The 22,241-nt window shown below is 35.6% G+C and overlaps 1 protein-coding gene across 3 annotated transcripts in view; it reads right to left on the bottom strand.

Annotated features, from left to right (window-relative positions):
- Positions 1–22,241, bottom strand: part of NAV3 (neuron navigator 3) — an 835,897-nt gene that overhangs the window by 41,467 nt on the left and 772,189 nt on the right. For all 3 annotated transcript variants that reach the window (XM_033431322.2, XM_049694975.1, XM_049694976.1), the window contains 2 exons: positions 22,046–22,123; positions 12,901–12,984 (listed from right to left, as the gene is read on the bottom strand). In XM_033431322.2, the coding sequence (XP_033287213.1) occupies positions 12,901–12,984; positions 22,046–22,123 (162 nt within the window). The remainder of the gene's footprint in view (positions 1–12,900; positions 12,985–22,045; positions 22,124–22,241) is intronic.

Raw genomic sequence — 22,241 nt, 5'->3', positions numbered from 1 at the left:
CTATATTCTGTCACTTGTCCAACTAGTAATAGATAATTGTACCAAAATTGAATCTATTTCCCACTTAAAATAAATCTCCAAAGTGATGAAATATTTATTGGAAATCCATTCTGCTTTTACCAGGAATTTATTCACAAAAGAATACCTATAGTGCATACTTAGTGAATCACATAATTTAAATAGTTAATTTTATAACATATAGACTAAGATGAATGTTAAATTTTAAATAAAGTCAGATTTTCGTCCTTGAATTTAAAATCAACAGTGCTTGTACTTTGGCTTAAAAATCTGCTAAAACATTTGGCTTTAGGTTTAAAGAGGAAAAATGATATTGAAATCTCATACAAATGTCTAAAAATTTAGCTTAATTTTATGGGTTGGCTGACTTATTTTACTGTCAAAATTCTACCCTTTTCTAGAGAAATCTCTTCTAAAAACTATTTTTTTAAATTAGAAGTAAAATGTTCAGGTAATATTGATTTTTCAGAAAACTGTGTTTAATGAAATAGAAGAATGATCACTTTCTAAAATGTTAAGTATATTTTTAACAACAACAGATATTAGCAGGGTAGTTGTTACTCAGTGTGGCACAATAAGCCCAAAAGAAGAATAACTAAGTAAGAAATATATTTGTTATATAATGTGGGGAAAAAAATAAATGAAATAATTAGTTTAGCCAAATTCAGATTAGCAGTTCTTTTAGAGAACTTTGTAAGTATAAATTGTCTTTAATTAAAAAGATAGTGAGAGAAGCAAGAAGAACTAAAAGGCTGTGAAACAAAAACCACATTCACAAGAAGATAGACAAGATGAAAAGTCAGAGGGCTATGTACCAGTTGAAGGAACAAGATAAAACCATAGAAAAATAACTAAATGAAGTGGAGATAGGCAACCTTCCAGAAAAAGAATGCAGAATAATGATAGTGAAGATGATCCAGGACCTCGGAGAAAGAATGGAAGCAAAGATTGAGAAGATGCATGAAATGTTTAACAAAGACCTAGAAGAATTAAAGAACAAACAGAGATGAATAATACAATAACTGAAATGAAAAATACACTAGAAGTAATCAATAGCAGAATAACTGAGGCAGAAGAACGGATAAGTGACCTGGAAGACAGAATGGTGGAATTCACTGCCGTGGAACAAAATAAAGAAAAAAGAATGAAAAGAACTGAAGACAGCCTAAGAGACCTCTGGGACAGCATTAAATGCAACAATATTCGCATTATATTCGCATTATAGGGGTCCCAGAAGGAGAAGAGAGAGAGAAAGGACCCGAGAAAATATCTGAAGAGTTTCTAGTTGAAAACTTCCCTAACAGGGTAAAGGAAATAGCCACCCAAGTCCAGGAAGCACAGCGAGTCCCATACAGGATAAACCCAAGGAGAAACATGCCGAGACACATAGTAATCAAATTGGCAACAATTAAAGACAAAGAAAATTACTGAAAGCAGCAAGGGAAAAATGACAAATAACATACAAGGGAACTCCCATAAGGTTACAGCTGATTTCTCAGCAGAAACTCTACAAGCCAGAAGGGAGTGGCATGATACACTTAAAGTGATGAAAGGGAAGAACCTACAACCAAGATTACTCTAGCCAGCAAGGATCTCATTCAGATTCGATGGAGGAATCAAAAGGTTTACAGATAAGCAAAAGCTAAGAGAATTCAGCACCACCCAACCAGCCCTATAACAAATGCTAAAGGAACTTCTCTAAGTAGGAAACACAAGAGAAGAAAAGGATCTACAAAACCAAACCCAAAATGATTAAGAAAATGGTAATAGGAACATACATATAGATAATTATCTTAAATGTGAATGGATTAAATGCTCCAACCAAAAGATACAGGCTTGCTGAATGGATACAAAAATAAGACCCATATATGTGCTGTCTACAAGAGACCCACTTCAGACCTAGAGACACATACAGACTGGAAGTGAGGGGATGGAAAAAGATATTCCATGCAAATAGAAATCAAAAGAAAGCTGGAGTAGCAATACTCCTATCAGATAAAATAGACTTTAAAACAAAGAATGTTACAAGAGACAAGGAAGGACACTACATAATGATCAAGGGATCAATCCAAGAAGAAGATATAACAATTATAAATATATATGCACCCAACATAGGAGCACCTCAATATATAAGGCAACTGCTAACAGCAGTTAAAGAGGAAATCAACAGTAACACAGTGAGACTGGGGGACTTTAACAACTCACTTACACCAACGGACAGATCATCCAAAATGAAAATAAATAAGGAAACAGAAGCTTTAAATGATGGAACAGACCAGATAGATTTAATTGATATTTATAGGACATTCCACCCAAGAACAGCAGATTACACTTTCTTCTCAAGTGCGCATGGAACATTCTCCAGGATAGATCACATCTTGGGTCACAAATCAAGCCTCAGTAAATTTAAGAAAATTGAAATTATATCAAGCATCTTTTCTGACCACAACACTATGAGATTAGAAATGAATTACAGGGAAAAAAGCATAAAAAAACACAAACACATGGAGGCTAAACAATACGTTACTATTAATAACCAAGAGATCACTGAAGAAATCGAAGAGGAAATCAAAAAATACCTAGAGACAAATGACAATGAAGACACGATGATCCAAAACCTATGGGATGTGACAAAAGCAGTTCTAAGAGGGAAGTTTATAGCTATACAAGCCTACCTCAAGAAACAAGAAAAATCTCAAGTAAACAATCTAACCTTACACCTAAAGGAACTAGAGAAAGAAGAGCAAACAAAATCCAAAGTTAGCAGAAGGAAAGAAATCATAAAGATCAGAGCAGAAATAAATGAAATAGAAGCAGAGAAAACAATAGCAAAGATCAATAAAACTCAAAGCTGGTTCTTTGAGAAGATAAACAATACTGATAATCCATTAGCCAGACTCATCAAGAAAAAGAGGGAGAGTACTCAAATCAATAAAATTACAAGTGAAAAAGAAGTTACAACACACCGCAGAAACATAAAACATCCTAAGAGAACACTACAACAACTCTATGTCAATAAAATGGAGAATCTGGAAGAAATGGACAAATTCTTAGAGAGGTATAACCTTCCAAGACTGAATCAAGAAGAAATGGAAACTATGAACAACCCAATCACAAATAATGAAATTGAAACTGTGATTAAAAATCTTCCAACAAACAAAAGTCCAGGACCAGATGGCCTCACAGGTGAATTCTATCAAACATTTAGAAAAGAGCTAACACCCATCCTTCTCAAACTCTTCCAAAATATTGCGGAGGAAGGAACAATCCCAAATTCATTCTATGAGGCCACCATCACCCTGATATGAAAACCAGACAAAGATACTACAAAAAAAGAAAATTATATACCAATATCACTCATGAATATAGATGCAAAAATCCTCAACAAAATACTAGCAAACAGAATCCAACAACACATTAAAAGGCTCATACACCATGATCAAGTGGGATTTATCCCAGGGATGCAAGGATTCTTCAATATATGCAAACCAATCAATGTGATACACCATATTAACAAATTGAAAAATAAAAACCATATGATCATCTCAATAGATGCAGAAAAGGCTTTTGACAAAATTCAACACCCATTTATGATAAAAACTCTCCAGAAAGTGGGCATAGAGGGAACCTACCTCAACATAGTAAAGGCCATATTCGACAAACCCACAGCAAACATCATTCTCAATGGTGAAAAACTGAAAGCATTTCCTCTAAGATCAGGAAGAACACAACGATGTCCACTCTCACCACTATTATTCAACATAGTTTTGGAAGTCCTAGCCATGGCAATCAGAGAAGAAAAAGAAATAAAAGGAATACAAATTGGGCTTCCCTGGTGGCGCAGTGGTTGAGAGTCCGCCTGCCGATGCAGGGGACACGGGTTCGTGTCCAGGTCTGGGAGGATCCCACATGCTGTGGAGTGGCTGGGCCCGTGAGCCATGGCCGCTGAGGCTGTGCATCCGGAGCCTGTGCTCCGCAACGGGAGAGGCCACAGAAGCGAGAGGCCCGCGTACGGCAAAAAAAAAAAAAAAAAAAAAGAGAAAAAGGAATACAAATTGGAAAAAAAGAAGTAAAACTGTCACTGTTTGCAGATGACATGATACTATACATAGAGAATCCTAAAGATGCCACCAGAAAACTACTAGAGCTAATCAATGAATTTGGTAAAGTTGCAGGATACAAAATTAATGCACAGAAATCTCTTGCATTCCTACACACTAATGATGGAAAATCTGAAAGAGAAATTAAGGAAACACTCCCATTTACCATTGCAACAAAAAGAATAAAATACCTAGGAATAAATCTACTTAGGGAGACAAAAGACCTATATGCAGAAAACTATAAGACACTGATGAAAGAAATTAAAGATGATACCAACAGATGGAGAGATATACCATGTTCTTGGATTGGAAGAATCAATATTGTGAAAATGACTATACTACCCAAAGCAATCTACAGATTCAATGCAATCCCTATGAAATCACCAATGGCATTTTTTACGGAACTAGAACAAAAAATCTTAAAATTTGTATGGAAACACAAAAGACCCCGAATAGCCAAAGCAGTCCTGAGGGAAAAAAATGGAGCTGGAGGAATCAGACTCCCTGACTTCAGACTATACTACAAAGCTACAGTAACCAAGAAAATATGGTACTGGCACAAAAACAGAAACATAGATCAATGGAACAAGATAGAAAGCCCAGAGATAAACCCACGCACCTATGGTCAACTAATCTATGACAAAGGAGGCAAGGATACACAATGGAGAAAAGACAGTCTCTTCAATAAGTGGTGCTGGGAAAACTGGACATCTACATGTAAAAGAATGAAATTAGAACACTCCCTAACACCATACACAAAAATAAACTCAAAATGGATTAGAAACCTACATGTAAGACTGGACACTATAAAACTCTTAGAGGAAAACATAGGAAGAACACTCTTTGACATAAATCATAGCAAGATCTTTTTTGATCCACCTCCTAGAGTAATGGAAATAAAAACAAAAATAAACAAATGGGACCTAATGAAACTTAAAAGCTTCTGCACAGCAAAGGAAACCATAAACAAGACGAAAAGACAACCTTCAGAATGGGAGAAAGTATTTGCAAACGAATCAACGGACAAAGGATTAATCTCCAAAATATATAAACAGCTCATGCAGCTCAATATTAAAAAAACAAACAACCCAATCCAAAAATGGGCGGAAGACCTAAAGAGACATTTCTCCAAAGAAGACATACATACATGAAAAGCTGCTCAACATCCCTAATTATAGGGAAATGCAAATCAAAACTACAATGAGGTATCACCTCACACCAATTAGAATGGACATCATCAGAAAATCTACAAACAACAAATGCTGGAGAGGGTGTGGAGAAAAGGGAACCCTCTTGCACTGTTGTTGGGAATGTAAATTGATACAGCCACTACGGAGAACAGTATGGAGGTTCCTTAAAAAACTAAAAATAGAACTACCATATGATCCAGCAATCCCACTACTGGGCATATACCCAGAGAAGACCATAATTCAAAAAGACACATGAGACCCAGTGTTCACTGCAGCACTATTTACAATAGCCAGGTCATGGAAGCAACCTAAATGCCCATCGACAGATGAGTAGATAAAGAAGATGTGGTACATATATACAATGGAATATTACTCAGCCATAAAAAGGAATGAAATTAGGTCATTTGTTGAGACATGGATGCATCTAACATCTGTCATACAGAGTGAAGTAATTCAGAAAGAGAAAAACAAGTATCATATATCAACGCATATATGTGGAACCTAGAAAAATGGTACAGATGAACCGGTGTTCTAGGATGAAGTTGAGACACAGATGTAGAGAACATATGTATGGACACCAAGGGGGTGAAGCAGCGGGGGTTGGGGGTCATGACGGGATGAATTGGGATTGACATGTATACACTGAAGTGTATAAAACTGATGACTAATAAGAACCTGCTGTATAAAAAAATTAAATTAAAAAAACAAAGATAGTTAAATTCTACACTGCTAGTCTGTTAAACCTGAACTAGTTATCTCTCCATATCTGCAAAAGTCCCTTCCTTTTTTCTTACTTCAGTTAATGAGATCCACCCTCACCATCATTCAAACTAGCACTATCTCTTTCTCTGAGTCTTTCCATGTGATTTCCTCCTGTGCTTTGAATATCCTTCACCCTTAAGGGCCATGGTGACACGTCTCCATCCACACGACACCTCTTAGTTTTCCTTTGAGGAAAAATGAACAGGTTCCTTCTCTATGCATCCAGACCATTTAATGCATTCAGCTTATTTATCTGTCGAAGAGTTTACCTTTTCACCTGATTTATGATCTGATCTCAGTAAATGTTGGGACGATTTTGTTCAAATGTCTGGTCTATGTTAAACAGGTGTTTCTTCCCTTCAAAGAATGATGAAAAAATTCAACTCTACTGCATATTTTAACAAGAGGGTGTCTGATCACTTAGGATGCTATATACTAAAAACGTCAATAACTTTATTATTCATTATAAACTGAAAGTCTCAATGTGGCTAAATCAGTGGAATCACTTCCTTTGGATGGCAACAAAGTGGGTTTTCCTTTCTCTCTTTTCCAAAAGTGTATAGCTATGAATATAAAGAATTTTAGAATGAAAACTGGACTAAGAAAGAAATTTCTAAATAGTTTATTTCTAGCCTTCCTTTTTTCCCCTTTGTAATTATAGCTGATCGCTCACATTTATTTTTAAGGTACATATTCTCTAAGATGTCTATAATCATGGAGCTTGCAGTGCTGCCGCCAAGGACAACTATGGTCTCCCTGCTTTAGTTTTGGCCGTGGCAGGGAGTGTGGATTAGAAAAATAATTAGAAGTGAGTTCCAGAGATAACCAACTATAAAATCGTTTGATAATCTGAAATATTTTCACATAGTCTTTTCATTTTAAAGGTGACCTAATAGAAGATAACTTAAGTTTTGAGAATCCTTATTAAACCTTCAGAAAGAACCTGGAAAATGTAGATACCATCAAGAGATGAATTTGAAGTTTGTTCCTCTAATTTAGTAGTTTTCAGTTTCCTACTCTTCTCCCAAAGAGAAGATTGGGGCTGGAGTAACTCTTCAGAGGGTCTTGGGAATAAGATGATCAGACAATATTTTATTGATATTTTCCACTTTTCAAAAATGATACTTTAAAACATGAGAACCGAACTCAAATTTCATTTACCTACAATGAGCCATTCAAGATAACGATGCCCCAAACATAGGCTGACCACGTGAGATTCCAGTAATGTAGTCCATGTGAGTTTCTTGTGTAAAAGAGGCTGGATGGAGTCAGTATCTCTTCTAACTGTTTTGTACGTGTCTCTGAGGCTAAACAAGCTATCAAGGTCAGACTTGAAATGCTTCAAAGTAAAGTGATCAAACGATCAAATACTGTGTCATAATACTGGCGTTGCTCCGTGTTTTTCCAACCTAACTTCCTAACGATATCTGACCTCTTTCCAAATTTCTCCTGGACACAGGCCTTATTGACAATCTCACAGCTTGGCAACAAATCTCATCAACCAGCCTGACCTTCTACTTGAGCTTCTAGGCAAGGCTCTTAAAATTTTTCCACTAAACCAGTCTTTTGCTTCCTCACACTGACACAGTTAATCTCACATTATCTAGCTATAGTTGCTTTGAACACACCCCACTCTCCACCCCTTCATATGTGTCTTGAAATTTTGTGAAGTTTTCTGCTGAAAGAACCTGGCCAGCCCTGGTTCTAACTAAATGAACTGAATTCATCAAACCCCAGTAGCACAAGTAACTTGAATCCATAAGCAACTTACAGATTCAAATTATCCTATGCCGTAAAAGGCTAATGAATGTATTTTCTTAGTCTAGTGATAAATTTTTAAAAACACTTCTAGATGATAAATATTTAACCTGAACTAGGAGTTAATGTAAAGGTACAATTCAACTAAAATTTTAGCTTCTACATTATCTATTTCCAGAGAGTTGGTTTTGAATTTTCTAAGTTTTAACATTTAAGTGTCTTTTCATCTAGTCATCCAAAAAAGTAGTTTCACAGAGGTAAGAATGAGCAAACCCTAGACTTTATAGTTAGCATAGAATCAACATCTGAGCTCCACTACTCAAACAAAAATATATTCCTCTGTCATGCTCTGACCTTCTAACAAGACTAACCTACCACACCTTAACATATGTTCTAATTGCCTCTGGCACTACAGATATAAGGAAGTGATTTGAAAGTCTTCTAATTGTCAATGAGTATATAGTCTTAGTAAATTTGCAAGGATTTAGCAGTAGTTGTGTAAAAATTTCATTCATAAAAATATAGATTTGCAGAATTCTTATCATTTTGATGACCTTTATTGCAGCATAAGAAAATAAAACCCTGAACTATAATTTGAGTGACAATTTTTTCATTTCTGATACGGATGGTATGTAGCTAGTACCACTCTAGATGCACTGAAAAGAAGCCGTTTCATCACATATAATAGATGCTTCAGGGCATTCGGTCTTAATTCTTTTAAAGAATCTTGGTGGAAAAGTACTAGTTAAGGGACAAGGACCTGAAATCCAGGTAAAATTCTTGATCAAACTATGTCACCATCACAATCTGTTGAGCCTTAGGTATAGGGGATACCTAGAGATAATGTCACCCTCTGGGCAGCATTACTGACAATTATCTTACTCTTATTTATAGATTTACTGTTCCATAACACATGGTCTTTTGGCAGCTACAGGGAATGCTGTTAAACTACTGGGAAATGCTGCTAGACTGATCTTCATTAACTAGCTTTTATCATGTGAGCCTAGTGTCAAAAATCTTTGAATGGCTCCCTGTTTCCAAGGACCGGATTCCTTAGATATCCTTCAAGCCTTGGTTCCACATTTCCCTCCACATTCCTTCTTTTTCCCTTAATGTCTCCCATAATTTCCCTCCTTGCTGTTCACACTCATGGTGTTCCTTCCTCTATGACAAGCGGCCCTCCATCTCTCCTGAATTAATTTTTTTCATCCTCCCAGAGCCTGACAAGGCTCCTCTTGGCCACCTCTCCTCTAAAACTAATGTAAATAGACCCACAGACATAGAAAACAAACTTATCGTTACTAAAGGGGAAAGGGGAGGAGGGAAAAAATAGGAGTTTGGGATTACCATATAAAAAAGAGATACAAACAAGGACCTGCTGTATAGCATAGGGAATTATACTCGATATTTTGTAATAGCCTGGAAGAGAAAAGAATTTGAAAAAGAATAGATATAACTATTCCATAACTATATATATAACTGAATCATTTTGCTGTATACCTGAAATTAACACAACATTGTAAATCAACTACACTTCAATAAAAAACAGAACAAAACAAAAAACCACACCAAAAAACCCCAACCCCCCCCACACACCAAAACTAGTGTGAAAATGCAATGGTTCTCTGTGAGAACACTCAGGACATTGTCCTGTTATACTTCTAATTGCACCTCATATTTTCTGCCTCCTGAGTTATTCATACATGTCTTTTCTTTCTTTTATTTTTATTTGTTTATTTATTTTTACCAGGCTACAAGTATATAAAAGCAGTGTTTTGGCACATATATTTAGCAAGAGAATTGGTGTGACTTGGCATCTGGAAGCAAGGAAAAAATTTAGAACATTATTCAAGGGAGTGATTTTGGTCTATGAACCTAACTAAAATTTTGATACAGTTTTCAGGCTATTAATGCCATATGATTGTTGAAAATCACACACTGAAGCAGGAGTCTTGGATCTGAGTCCTAGTTTAGTTTATCTCTTTCTTTCTTTCTTTTTTTTTCTAGTTTATCTATTTCTTAAGTAGATACCCAAGCACATGCAACCACCTTGGCCTTTGGTTCTTCATGTGTTAGCATCCTACCTTGCTTCCCAATATACTCATTCTTAGCTTTAAATTTTTCAGTAGTCCTTACCTTCACCTGAAATTCCCATATAGTTGAATTATATTTTTATCATATTCTGTCACCTACTAGAATATAAACTCTATTTTATATTATAACCGGTTATAAACTAGGATATAAGTATGTGTGTGTGTATGTGTGTGTGTATTTCACTGCTGAATTCTCAGTAGCTAGAACAGTATCTCATACACAATAGAAATTCATTATAACTTTGGTGCATGACTAATGGACAAAGGAACCTTGGAAGTCTAGAACAGAATTTCAAAACCTCTGCTTTATATTCTCTGCTCTTTTTTCCCAGGATTGTTGGATCACCAGAGAACAATATGCCCTTTTATCTCAGCTCCCTGAAGAAAATGGCTTTCCTGAAATATGATTAAATGTTATGCCCTCAGCTTTTAGAGAAATGTCTATTTGAACAGAGATTTTGTCTTTTGTTATTTCATGACCCCAATTGAAGAAATTTTACAATAAATTTGTCCTTGAATTCAGTGTCTGAAAGTTTGTCTCTTCAATCTAAATTATGCTCTTCTGGTCAGAAAATGAAAACTAAACATGCCAAGCAATCTCCCTTTGTGCCTTAGCTTCCTTGAGAATCAATTCAGTTCAGTGAATTTCTACTTTGGGGTGGTAATTACCTAGGCTCAAGTATCTTGTTATATACATTCCTCTACTGGTTTTCACTAGATTCTGTCATTGAATTGTGTTATATCATAATCCAATAAACTTTATAAGATTCTCAAAACCACTCTGGAAAAAAGCAAGTTATAAATCTCAGATTACTAAAATAAACATTGTTAAATAAATAATGAAATAGACATTGTTAATAAAATACAATGCTAATGTGAATGTTAAAAAACCTAATGTTGATAAGATAAAATAAGCATCGTTTTGTGTGTATACATATTTCAATTAAAAGAGCAACCATTCTACTTTCAGTTAAAAAAATGGCAAGGGCAATTGCAGACATCATGATATCTTCCGAGAAAACTTTACAATTTTGGCAATGTTACTTCAAGGATAATGTGCAACAATTATACAATTCTTTGTGTTATGGAGATGTATTCTAACATATTCAGGAATTTTTCATAGACATTATAAATTAACAAACATGTATATATTTCCAATTTGTATGAGAAATTTGCCTACAAATAAAAAAGAGCTGAAGGAAATATGGAGAGGCAAAATATATAAATTTTGACTTCTTAAAGATATTGAGACTTAAATACTAACCATGATTTCTAGCAATATGCCTGGCATATGACCAATGATGAATTTGGTTTATCTTACATTTTTTAAGGAAAAAAAGGAGAGAAATATAAAGAAAGGTAACATTTGTTGACTATCCACTACCTGTGACATATTACAGTATCTCACTCCTCAGAATGATTCTACAAGGTAGTTATTATAACTCCCACTTCTATAATGACAAAATTGAGGGTTACGAAAGGGAGATTCTCCAGCTCTTGAGAGACCTCGCCGAGATTCAAACTTGAGGCTACTGGACTCCAGCATTTATAATCTTTCCCACCTGAATGCCCTTAAAAAGGCCTTGTAATCCTATTTGCTGAATTCTTATGTTACATAGTGAAATGGTAAATTGTATCACCCCTAAAAAGATTAAGACAAAATTTATGTGGTCAAAGGAGTTTGTTATCTTCTCTTTCAGAACAGGCTTGACAGGGATGGACAGTGTTCTCTTTCATGGGCAGGGGAGAGCTACGAAATGGGAGAATGAAAGATAAGGGCAAACAGAATACAGTTCTATAATTATACCAGGCAACTATAGGAATATTTGATTTTCTCTTTTGGTTTAATTGGACTGTTCAGTTTTGTTTTGTTTTGTTTTTTTAACTTTAAAAAAAGTAGTAAACTGACAAAACTCAATAACACATGCTAGTTCTTTAAAGCCAAAGCCATACTTTACAGAACTGAAGCCAAAATCGAAGCCATCCCTATGGAAAGATATAGGAACTGATTCTACATCAGTTGAAATTATCCAAAACTATTTAGATATGGATCTCTTTGAAAATTAGATGAAAACCATGGAAATCTGCTCATATTATGCACATATGCCATTTTTACAAATATTTCCACACAATTTTAAAGACTTTTTAGACACTCATCCAAGGACTCAGGTTAGGGCCACCAAATTAATGGCAGGGAGGTAAGTTACTGGTCATCATATGGAAAGAGGTCATCATATGGAAAGTGTCCAGATTCTTTCTATCCAGGGTGGACCTTTTGATATTTCTGCCTTTGTGAACCAAATTCTCTGTTGCTTTTTTTTTTTTAAACCATTCCTTCTTCTACTCCATAAAATCCTTCAGGTTTGTTTTAAAGCTTTTGATGTAGCTTAGCTTTACTTCAAAGACAGCATCCCCAGATGCCAACTAGTCTTGTTACTCCAAAATTATGCAGGACTGTTCCTTGTCTTGTGGATACTGTAATGTAAGGCCCCTTACTTTACAGAGCCCTAACCTCTACTTCAGGCCTTCTTCATGAGTATCTCAGATCACAGCCATGGTCTATAACTGGGCTTATAGACCATGAATTTGTGAAAATTCTTGTCAGAGTGCAATTCTCATCAACTGTGTTAAATTATTCCTAGAATATTCTAACTCTTCTCCTGTTTCTTTTTCTTAACATTTGGTATGCTTTCAATAGTTCCAGTCAGAAGTAAAATAATAGACTGCCTGAAAAGAACATGTGTGTGTGTGTGTGTGTGTGTGTATGTGCGTGTGTGTGTTCCAATATAGGTTAATCGGAATCATAAGTCTTTAAATTAAAATCCGAAAAGAAAAGGTATTATCTTGCCATTGTTCCAATTTACTTTAGAATGGATCCTCTCAGTATTATTTCTAAGGAGCTGCATCTCAGGTATTGTTTAAACATCCTATGCAACTTCCTATCTTACTTCAAGCCCCAGTGGCAATTCCTGAACATACCTTCTGTTCCGCTGTCATGGTTAGACTTTGCAGTCGGCCAGTCATATTCCCTAAACTCTTTTCAAAAGCTGCTACGAGGTGAGCCTGTGAACAAAACGGAAGGAACATATCTTAAATGTCAGAACCTTATGTGGATGGATGAAAACCCTTCTCTTTACAAAATGCTTAATTTCAGGTATTCTTACTCTTTAAATACTATGACTGCCATGTCTGGCTTTCAGTGCTGACTCTCCGTTAACACGTATCTTCATCTATTATTTCTAAACTTCAGCTTAAAAATCAGTGTTTCAATCTTGACATTTAATGAGTTCAACTTCTGAAAGGGAATGCTATTTTGCAAATAAAAACACCTTCTAACTTGCACATCATGGAGGATTTGATACCCAAAATACTGGATAAAGTTCTGAGTTGCCAAGTTTTTAGACTCAAAGCCGAAGAGGAGATTGCGGCAATACTCAATGGACGAATGTTCCTCATTCTTATACCTGCATGATGACCTTTGAAGATATTGTTAGCTCCTCTATTGAAATGATGCTCTCTTCCAAGTGCCGGAAATCTGCTGACAGCTATAACATTATCTTTCCTCTTTTTCTACTAACAAAGAATTGAATCGAAAAGAGTTGTCTTCACTTTCCAAACTCTTTTCAATAAAAAGGGCTTTTATTCCTACTTTTTTCCCTTCCACTAAGGAAATGTAGGTAGGCCAGCTAGAAATAATATTCAGTTATATTTTATTTAAGTTTTTCTGGCTCTGGGGTTTTATTTTAAATCTCAGAGAATTATACATATTGCAGTACATAACCGTAACTCTTACAATTAAGAAGTATTTGAAAATCTTATTCTAGTTCTAAAATAGGCCAGTTTCTATTGACATGCTATCAGGCAACAGCTTGACCCACAGAATATTATGCATGAAGAGATACGTCAACCTCTCACTGTGGCTTGATGTAGAACTACAGGTATGTTCTCCAATTTTATCGCATCCATAAAAAGATACAAGTACAAAATGTTTTACAACCTGCATCTATAATAAACTATGTGTGGGGGAAAATTTGCCAAAAGGTTATTTTTTTGAGAGAAGGGAGTGAGAGGATGCAATTAAAATAAATCGCCTTGTAACTCTAGCAGAGCTGAAAGGCTGAGGTACCTATTATCAAATGAATCACAGGAGTCCTAAGAATTAGGGTGCTAGAAGTTTATTTCATTATTAGTAACAGCCATTATTAATAACAGTACCATTATTGGTAACAGCTAGAATGTACAGGTCCCTTCCATTAGCATCATGATACAAAGGTGTCTTTGTTCCTAGCTCTGAGCTCATCCTGGGATGCCTTTGTTTTCCTGACACTATAATATAGAGAAAGATGATTTATAGAAGATGCTATTAATCTCCAGTCCATCAGTAAGTAAAACTCTATTCTTTCCCACCTAGCTACAAAACAGAAACAGACTCACAGACATAGAGAACAGACTTGTGGTTGCCAAGGTGGAGGGGGGTGGGGGAGGGCAGGACTGGGAGTTTGGGGTTAGCAGATGCAAACTACTGTATATAGGATGGATAAAAAACAAGGTCCTATTGTATAGCACAGGGAACTATTCAATATCCTGTGATCAACCATAATGGGAAAGAATATAAAAAAAGAATTTCTATATAACTGAGTCACTTTGCTGTACAGCAGAGATTGGCACAGCATTGTAAATCAACTCTACTTCAATAAAAAAAAACTTTTAAATAACCAAAAAAAGCCTCTATTCTTTTCCACTCCCTTCTCCCTGTTTCCTCCTTTCCCTCTCTCTCAGACACACACATACTCACGACCTTGAGAACTGTACTCCAAGGTTTGTTAGCAGGTTTAATCAGATAAATAACACTCTTTTTAAAAAACAAATCGTATCTAATAGTTCAAAACGTTTCCAATGACAAGGAATGTCATTACATCAGAATTAGTACCCTCAGAAATTGGCATAAGGTTATGTCCCACTTTCTGTTATACTTAACCTTCACACTATGTTAAAGGTGAACAAACTGAAAATGTACAGCTCACTGGTTCATCGTCGCGAATATTCATGCACTCAGAAAGAGGATTTGAAGACCCTGGAAGTCCTCCCTTGCCCCTTCCTCATCTCTGTCCCCTCTCCCTTCCGAAAAGATAACCACTAGAGTGACCTGTGTTATAATTATTTTCTTGCTTCCCTATATAGTTTGGCCACCTAAGCTTGCATCCCTAAACACTATGTTTTAGCTTGGCCTATTTTTAAAACTATCCGAGTGGAATCACATGGCATGATTTTCTTGGTGACAGTTTTCTTTTGCTTAACATTGTATTTTGAGATTCATCCATGTGGTGTGCAGCAGGAGTTAGAATTTGCTGTGAAGCACTGCTCTGTGTGATTTATAATTTATTTGTCCATGACGACCATTAGTGCTGATTCCAGGTTAGACTATTAAAAATAATCCTGCTATGAAGATAAAATGGGTTACTAAATTCTAAAGCTTAAAATTGCTTGTTTTCCTCTAAAATAGAAGAACTTTGTTAATATTCACTACAAGAAGTGCAAGACTCTACATAACATTGAAAAGTTTCAATTCTCCGAAACAACTGTAAGGTTTAATTGTTGGACAATGAGTCCTTGAATGTATATACTTATAGAAAATTGCTTCATTTTACCAGCTGTGCATATTTTATCAGTTTAATAGGAATTAAAAATATGACAAAGAAAGCAGGACTGTGAAGAATACGCTGCACAAATATATTGCTTATATTTGGTATCTATGAGTAAATACAAAATGTTCACCATTAGAAGGTCAGTTTTCAATCTTTGGAAAATTGCTCTTCATTAATTATTTACAAGAACATATATAACTAGTTACAAAAGAACATTTTAATTTGAGTCACATTGTTCTCCGTGAAAAGTTTGTTAAAAGTATGTTTGTGAAATGCTGCTTTAAGTTTATGCCCCCTTAACTTAGTTTATCATAATAGCTTTGTTACTTTGAAGTTAATAAAAGGGCAACTTTCGCACCAATTGGATTCATGGAAAGGCACTACAATAGGTAAAATAAAGGAAGGCATTTATACCAGTGATAATCTTTGTCACCTTACTGGAGAAAAAAATGGAATGTAAGATTGATTAAACTATAGGAAAATATATCTTGTCTAAAAACTTTATAAAATGATAACTTTAAAAGAACTGTGGATTTTTAGGGGGACTGTTAATCATAGTTTACATGGTTCTGACTTTTCTCTTAGCAGCTGCATAATTTTCAAGCCACAGTAAAGTTGTATCAATATGTTGATGAATATTCCCTACTTGTGTTAGGTGAAGTCTGTGAAGGTAATAAAATAGACAAGACTGAATACTAGTTAAGGGAAAATATTTTTAATACATATTGTCTTTAGTTTTGAAATCACATAATCTGAATAGACATGTAAAAAACTGTGGTACTAAACAATAAGATGGAATATCATTATGAAAAATGCCTGCATTGCATTTGTTCATTCAGAATTCAGTGACAGCCCATCAGCCGAATAAAACATACGCTTTACATAGATGTATATGGGGATAGATAGACAGATTAGATAGACAGAAATAGATGACTTTATGTTTGAAATTCAATAGTTAGATGAACTGAAAATGACTCTGAAACTATCATAAATAAGATTTCATATTTCTTTTACTGTATAAAATTGTCCCTTCAGTGTCTGTCATTGTTAATTATGTGCAAAATAGTTTTCCCTTAAAGGAGATGTAGAGAAACAAAAGTAACTGCCAGATTATATAAAAATATTAAATAGAGCAAAGATATAGGACACAATCCCAAGGAAAATAACACCTGAGAGATCTGTGGTTAAAAGACTTATGCACTGAAAGGCAAGAAAACAAAACACACAAAAAACAAAAAAAACTTTTTTTGGTTACACATTCATTCAGCGATGTTTTTGAAAACTGGTAGTAATAACTAGCCTTCGTGCCCATTTCCAGATCACCTAAGGGCTGAGATTTGTAAGAAATACATTAAATGCATCCCACCTGGCTTGGCAGCATGAAGGTATGGGTGAGAGGCCAGGGGGCACCTGGCTGACTGTCTGATGTGACCACACATTCCCGGGGGCCTTGGACTGTGGGGCTCCTGTTCTCTTCCTGTTTGTTGGCGGGGTATTGATTCAAAGAAGGCCAGGCAATAGCGCTGGCCAGCGTACCCTCTCTCCTTTCTCCAGACATCCTAGTGGACACAGCTCTATAAAGAGGCTTCCCAGGCTTTCTGCAGCTCTGCTCAGAGAACTTCGCAAGGGGAGGGAAAGGCTCAGCGTACCTGCTACTGAATGGAGGTCATATTCTGTCAGGCAAATGAGAGGTGAGCTGACTGAATAACTTTCTGACTTACCACTGCCCCTTTTAACAAAGGGGGAGAAAAAGCAGAGAAACAGATGTTTCAAATTTAAATATTAAAACACAGATTACTGTCTGGACTCCATATAAATATAATCATGCTGCCAGGTCCAAACATGTGACACATCAATTACAAAAAGGAAAAAAACCCCAAAAGCCCAAATTAAGGAAAACCAATTAAGTCCTGATAGAATTATTCATATATTGAGTAAAACTGAATAGCTGGATCTTAAAATGATTACTAAATAAACGATAATAATAACAGTTAATGATATTTTCTACAGAACCAAACATTGTAATTTGTCTTTATAAATCATGGCTATTACTCTTCTATACAACAATGGTCATTGTAGTGATCCCATTTCACCAAAAAGTAAAAAGTTTACTCGTGGTCTGTATAAAATAATAAATAAAAGGCATATCTTTACCTCCAAACAGGAAACGTACAAGATTAAAAAAAATTTTTCATTTACATTGAAGAAACTCGACAGAAAAATTTTTCAGTCTTATAATTAATTTCATTTCTGTACAAGTATATTAAGATATATGCATATATTACATACATCAACAAATGTTAACTCAGAGGCAATGACGTGAAACACACTCTGAATGAAATTTAAATGCAGTATTTCTTAGAACTGAGAAACCAAGTGTTTTCTCAAGTAAATCCTTTGATGACTTATAATGGTGCACGGAATCTAAAGTGACATTTTAAACTAAGTGCTAAAGAGAATGAGTTCAAGATGGTTTGCGCCTTATAAATAATTCAAATTTCTGAATGTGTAAAGGAGATTATATCCTTAAAGACGCAAAGGAACATAAATATACAAGACTCCATCCCTAGTAATTATAATGATACTATTAAATGTTTAAAATAGGACTGACCTTAAAATTATTTTATAAACATTTATACAGGCATCCACTTACACAAGTTCTTAGTTACTGCAATAGTTTTAAAGTAAATTTTGATAAACTGCTTTGTAAAAGAATAGAAGATAATATATATCTTCATTACCTGAATCTTCTGACTTTTATCTTTTGACAGTTTCAGCAATACATTTATCTGATGGTAAAAAGCTGTAACAATCCATATCACCACCGAATAAAAAAAGCACTAAATGGTGAAATAAGATTTCAATTCCCAAGAAATTAAAAACTAGACATCACTTTAAAAAATTGTGATAGATCTTTAGGTGTTTAATTTTTAAACTTGAAATAATTATAGATTCGCAAGAAGTTTCAAAGAGAGTACAGAGAGGACTCTTGTACCCCTTTATTCAGTTTGCCTCAATGGTTACATTTTATAAAATTATAGTATAATATCAAACCCAGAAATTCATTATTGGTACACATATGGAGATTCACACATGTAAATAACCACCTTTCATCACCACAAAGCTCTTCCTATTGCTACCCTTTATAGTTACACCCACTCTCAGGAGAGAGGTGACCACCTTCCTTAAACCCTGGCAACCACTAAGTTGTTCTTCATTTCTATAATTTTGTCATTTGAGAATGTTGAATAAATGGAATTATATAGTATGCGACCTTTTAAAATTGGTCTTTTTTTCACTAAGCTTAATGCACTTGAGATCCATCCAAGTTGCTGTGTGTATTAATAGTTATTTAATTTTACTGCTGAGTGGCAGTCCATGGTATGGATGTATCTATCGGAGTTTGTTTATCCATGGACCTATTAAGAGACATTTTGGTTGTTTCCAATTTTTGCACTATTAAAAAATAAAGCTGCTATGTACAGGTTTCTGTGTGGGTCTGAGGTGATTTGAGAATATTTCTAAAATGCATTATGAAGTAAAAAAAAAAAAAAAGAAGAAGAAGAACATACCAAATAGGATATATATTAAGCTCCCATCCACGCGCAAAATGTACTACTAATGATAACACAGATGTGGACAGGGAAGGCTGGAGATATTTGGATAGTTTTTCCAAGACTAGTACTTTTTAAACAAATTTATCAGTTTGGCACCTATTTTTCTAATTTTATGTTTCTTACTTTTTTTTCTTTATCATCCCCTAGGGAGACATTATAGATTTTTTTTTTCCCTAATTGTCCCCTTCCTCCATGGCCATTTTAATATCACAGATATGCTGGATACCTGTTTATGTACTCTGTATATATCTGTGCTTTATGCATAAAAAGAGTACTTTAAAAAAAAAGAGTACTTTTTTTTTCCCACCATAAGAAACACTATTCATGCTTTGACGATCATATCAATGCCCAGCTGAGAATACATAGTCCATAGTCGTGAAAACACAACAGTGAAAATAGTGTGGCATGCATGACTTGAGAGAAGTGGCAGATAGCCAATGGCTGACATCTTTGTAAAATGTTTGGTACCTTTCCAAACAATGGCATCGAGTTGTCCCCCAGGACTGTCCTCCTATGTTAGAACTTGGCTCCTTCTGTGTGTATGTGTGTGTGTGTGTGTGTGTGTGTGTGTGTGTGTGTGTGTGTGTGTGTGTGTGTATAAGCCTTTGCAAATGTGTACTGTATATATGTATTCAGGGGTATACAGAAGAACAATGTTGAAAGGAAACACAAGAAATCAATAACCAAGAATGGGAATGGGAATCTCAGAGGGAAAAACGAATACATATCTTTTATTAAACACTTCCTTTAATTTCAGTTTTTTTTTTAATACAATATACATGTACATTTGTCACTTGGTGTCTGTGGGAGATTGGTTCCAGGACCCAAATCCGTGGATGCTCAAGTCCCATAGCTGGCCCTCTGCATCTGTGAGTTCCACACCCAGGGGTTCAACCAACCATGGATTGTGTATGGTTGACCCTTAAACAACACGGGTTTGAACTACGCGGGTCCAGTTATATGCAGATATTTAGAAATGTGTGGATCCACTTACATGCAGATTTTTAAAATATCCATGCATAAGTGGACCTGCACAGTTCAAACACGTGTTGTTCAAGGGTCAACCGTATGACTTTTTAAATGGAGACAGTATCAACATTATTGGGTAAAAGCCCAAATTCCATTAAGTAAAGCAGCCGTTTATTAATCCAACAACTGATATGTAAGTCCATGCAAGAGACATTTACAAAATAAAACAAAACTCTGAGTAATCGTTCAAGAAATTTATATCTTTACTATCCAGCGCATAGGGTCTGTCATTGAGCCTTCCTCATTGCAGACAAACACAACCCAGTGTGTTCCGGCTTTTACACTGCAATATGTCCTCTGGGTGCAAATTCAGGGATCAAGACAGGAGTGCTTTATACTACTATACATATAGCCTATAGTATAAAATTTACAGTGGCTTCTGAACTATTTAAGAATTATTCTTAGACAAAAAATATGGGTTAAATAATACTGTTCTCTTCCAGTATTGTCTAAACAGTTCTCTAAAACCTGCTATTATTTTAAGAATCCCCTGACAACGTCTATAAAAAATAAATATAGCCAATCCCAAATTCATTTGATTCTCCCAAAGTTAAAAAGATAAAGTCAATTCAAAAACAGTGCTAAAATGAATGCATTGTGAGTGAAATGACTTACTTATATACTGTGGAAGGTACTGGATTGGCCAAAAAATTCGTTTGGGTTATTGATGGTACAGAAAAACCCAAACAAACTTTTTGCCAACCCAATATATTGCACAATAACTTTTATTCTTAAAATATCTCTTATTTAGGGCTTCCCTGGTGGCGCAGTGGTTGGGGGTCCGCCTGCCGATGCAGGGAACGCGGGTTCGGGCCCCGGTCCGGGAAGATCCCACATGCTGCGGAGCGGCTGGGCCTGTGAACCATGGCCGCTGAGCCTGCGCGTCCGGAGCCTGTGCTCCGCAACGGGAGAGGCCACAACAGTGAGAGGCCCGCGTACCGAAAAAAAAAAAAAAATCTCTTATTTAAATCATACCCAGTGAGCCCACATTTGCTCACTCTTGCTGTGTTAAGCTTTGCTGAGCAGATGGAAGAACTCCACGAAGAGCAGAGTGGTGAGGCAGGAACAGGCTCAAAGCCACCCGGTGGAAGTGAACAGACTGATGTTGAGTGAAGGTGTCAGGACATATGGCAAAATAGCAGGAGCTTCCTCACCCCTCACTGCTGCTTCTAACACTGCTGTTCCCTAGGGCCAGGCACAATGCCACATGTTCGCCTTTATTTCTGCTCCTACTCTGAGTATACTCCGGGGCACACTGAAGGATCTTCAGTAAATGTTAATATAACTGATGGTTTTTGCCATCATCATTTTTTGCGATCCTCAGCTGCTTTAACTGCTATAAGGAGGCTACCAAGGTTTTTGAGAGAACTCTAGCTCATTTATAATATAGCTAAGAAACCCAAATTTAGAGAATTAACTGGCTGCTTAACTAATTGTCCAATAAATTGTGCTGAAGGAGACAGGGCACAAGAATTTTTTATACTCCACAGTTAATCACTGTCAACCCCTCATTGTCTTGGAGCTGAAGAAAGTCTTACGTATGTGGGGCTGGGCGTTGGTAACAATGAGAAATAAGAAAAGAAATAAGACTTGTAGCTTTTACTAATGTTTCCAACTTTACATGAAACAAAAAGCCGCTTTAACCACATTGTGATTCCTCATCAATGTGGATTTACGTTTGATTACCCAGCGTGCAGGAAAGTCCCACTATTTAGTGACCTAAAGTCTGTATAATTTTGGACATTTAAAGTTTGTGAGTCTGTTACTAAAATTATCCCATTTACTATATAAACATCTGTTTTAATATATCAAAAAAAATCAAAAGTGACTTACATTTGCTGAAAGTTGAGATGTGAGAGTGGCAACTTTTTCTTGTGATGCAACAAGCTCTCTCCGTAGTTTATGGATTTGCTGAATGTAATTAAAAAAAAATCAAATCAATATGCTAGTAGATTTTAACTTAAAACTAAGAATTCAATCCAAAAAAGCCAATACTATAATTAGCTCATCCTACTCCCGGTAAATATAC

The sequence above is a fragment of the Orcinus orca genome, chromosome 11 (assembly GCF_937001465.1).
Source record: "Orcinus orca chromosome 11, mOrcOrc1.1, whole genome shotgun sequence".
Classification (NCBI taxonomy): domain Eukaryota; kingdom Metazoa; phylum Chordata; class Mammalia; order Artiodactyla; family Delphinidae; genus Orcinus; species Orcinus orca.
This window is presented reverse-complemented; position numbering and strand designations above follow the sequence as displayed.